Raw genomic sequence first — 1,828 nt, forward strand, 5'->3', positions numbered from 1 at the left:
CCCCAGGCCCACACGTCCCAGGATGCGGCGGCCGCGCTGCCCGACCTCTTCCAGGCCTTTGGCAAGGTGTCCAAGGGCCTGGTGCCGCTCGACTACAACCCTGATGTCCACACAATGATCGTGGAGGAGGGCCAGGCCGTGCTGCTCCTGCCAGCTCTGGTGCGCTCCAAGACGCTTGTTGCAGCTGCTGGGTTGATGAGAGGGTTTTGGGCTGGTTGCACTGCTTGAGGATGGCTTCACCACAGGAGAAAGTCAGCATTTGTGGTGTTCCCGCCAAAGGCGAATCTCTGGAGTATTTTGGAAGCTTGTGAGCATCACTACAAGCATCATCATTGGCGTCGCATTTCATGGTGTCTGCCTGCCCCCCTCCCGCAACCTGCAGACTGCAGGCATTTGCCCCACCGTAACGTGCCCTCACAACTCCCTCCAACACCCCAGGTCGACGGCACCGCCTGCATCGTTAAGTTCTCAACGTCGCCAACAAAGCCCACCCACGACTGGCGCGCCAAGCATGCCCTCGCTTTGATCATCTGGGCCATGCTCGGCGTTGGCCTCGACCTCGTAGTCCCCGGCACCGAGGCCACCGCCGCCCAGCTGCTGGCCGAGGCCCTGCAGCATGCGGAGGCGGCAGAGCAGGCGCAGCAGCAGGCGGACACAACTGGCGGTGACAAAGATGCCGGTCCCTCGGCGGCGGGCGGCGCGGCCGACACCAGCGTCGGCAGCGTCATGACGGGCGGCGCCGGCCCCTCAGTGCTGCCGGCCGACTCCGGCGCTGGAACGGCAGCCAAGACGCCGGTCAAGGGGACGCGTTCTGCGAGGCGCCCCGCCAAAGGGGCCACGCCCCTGGCCATGGCGGCCTCCGCTGCAGCTGTGGGGGCCGCGCCCGCGGACGAGGCCAGCGGCCAGCTGATGCGCAGCCACCTCATGTCAAGCGCCACGGACATCGCGGGGTCGAGGGACGCCGCCGATGACGCAGTGGCGGCGGCGGCGGCAGCAGCTGCAACGGCCGAGGCGGAAGCCGCAGCAGCATCTGCAGTGGCAGCGGAGCGCCAGAGGAGCAAGGCTGAGGGGTGGCGCGGCCCCGATGCGGCCGCCGCGCCGGCGGCCCGCACAAGCTCTGCGCCATGCAGCAGCACCGCCCCGGTCATGGCGCAGCAGCAGCACGAGCAACAGCAGCAGCAGCAGCAGCAGCAGCAGCAGCAGCAGCAGCAGCAGCAGCAGCAGCAGCAGCAGCAGCAGCAGCAGCAGCAGCAGCTGCAGCAGCAGCCGAAGCAGCAGCTGCAGCAGCAGCAGCAGCCGCCCGCCGCTCAGGGCGGTCTGCAGGCGGCCACCGCTGGCCAGGCGGCAGCCGGCCCATCAGTCGCAGTGCAGCAGGGAGGCGTGCAGTCGTGGGCTGTCCACAAGGTGGTGCAGAAGGCGCCGTCCAAGGCAGCCGCCGCGTCCCAGGAGGGCGCGGCTGCGGCGGTGCTGACCGGCAGAGCGCTGGGGGCAGAGGGGCTGGTGGGCAGCGCTGGCTCTGCCATTGCCAGCACCAGCGGTGCGGGCAGCCCACAGCGCGGGTCCATGCCTGAGGTGGCCTCTCTGCTCAAGGGCGCCACACCTGCCGCGCCCGCGGCGATTGCGGCCGCAAGCGGACCCGCAACGGGGACGCGCGGGGCGGTTGCGCGGCAGGCGCTTAAGGCCGCCGCGGCGGCCGCGGCCCCGCAGCAGCCGCAGGCTGCGCGGGAGCGGGTGCTTGGCGTCGTCGGGCGCGCTGACCAGGCGCGGGCGGCGCGGGGCGCCAGCCGCGCCGCAGCGGCCCCGCCACAGGCAGCGCGGTCGCGGCTCG

The 1,828-nt window shown here is 71.0% G+C and overlaps 1 protein-coding gene across 1 annotated transcript in view; it reads left to right on the forward strand.

Moving 5' to 3' along the window:
• The window catches only part of MNEG_13437 (hypothetical protein), a gene marked incomplete at both ends in the record, with an annotated part of 4,383 nt that overhangs the window by 1,148 nt on the left and 1,407 nt on the right, over positions 1-1,828 (forward strand). Inside the window, 2 exons of the mRNA XM_014038091.1 lie at positions 7-159; positions 439-1,731. Of these exons, the coding sequence (XP_013893545.1) occupies positions 7-159; positions 439-1,731 (1,446 nt within the window). The remainder of the gene's footprint in view (positions 1-6; positions 160-438; positions 1,732-1,828) is intronic.

The sequence above is a fragment of the Monoraphidium neglectum genome, assembly GCF_000611645.1.
Source record: "Monoraphidium neglectum strain SAG 48.87 unplaced genomic scaffold scaffold03826, whole genome shotgun sequence".
NCBI lineage: Eukaryota > Viridiplantae > Chlorophyta > Chlorophyceae > Sphaeropleales > Selenastraceae > Monoraphidium > Monoraphidium neglectum.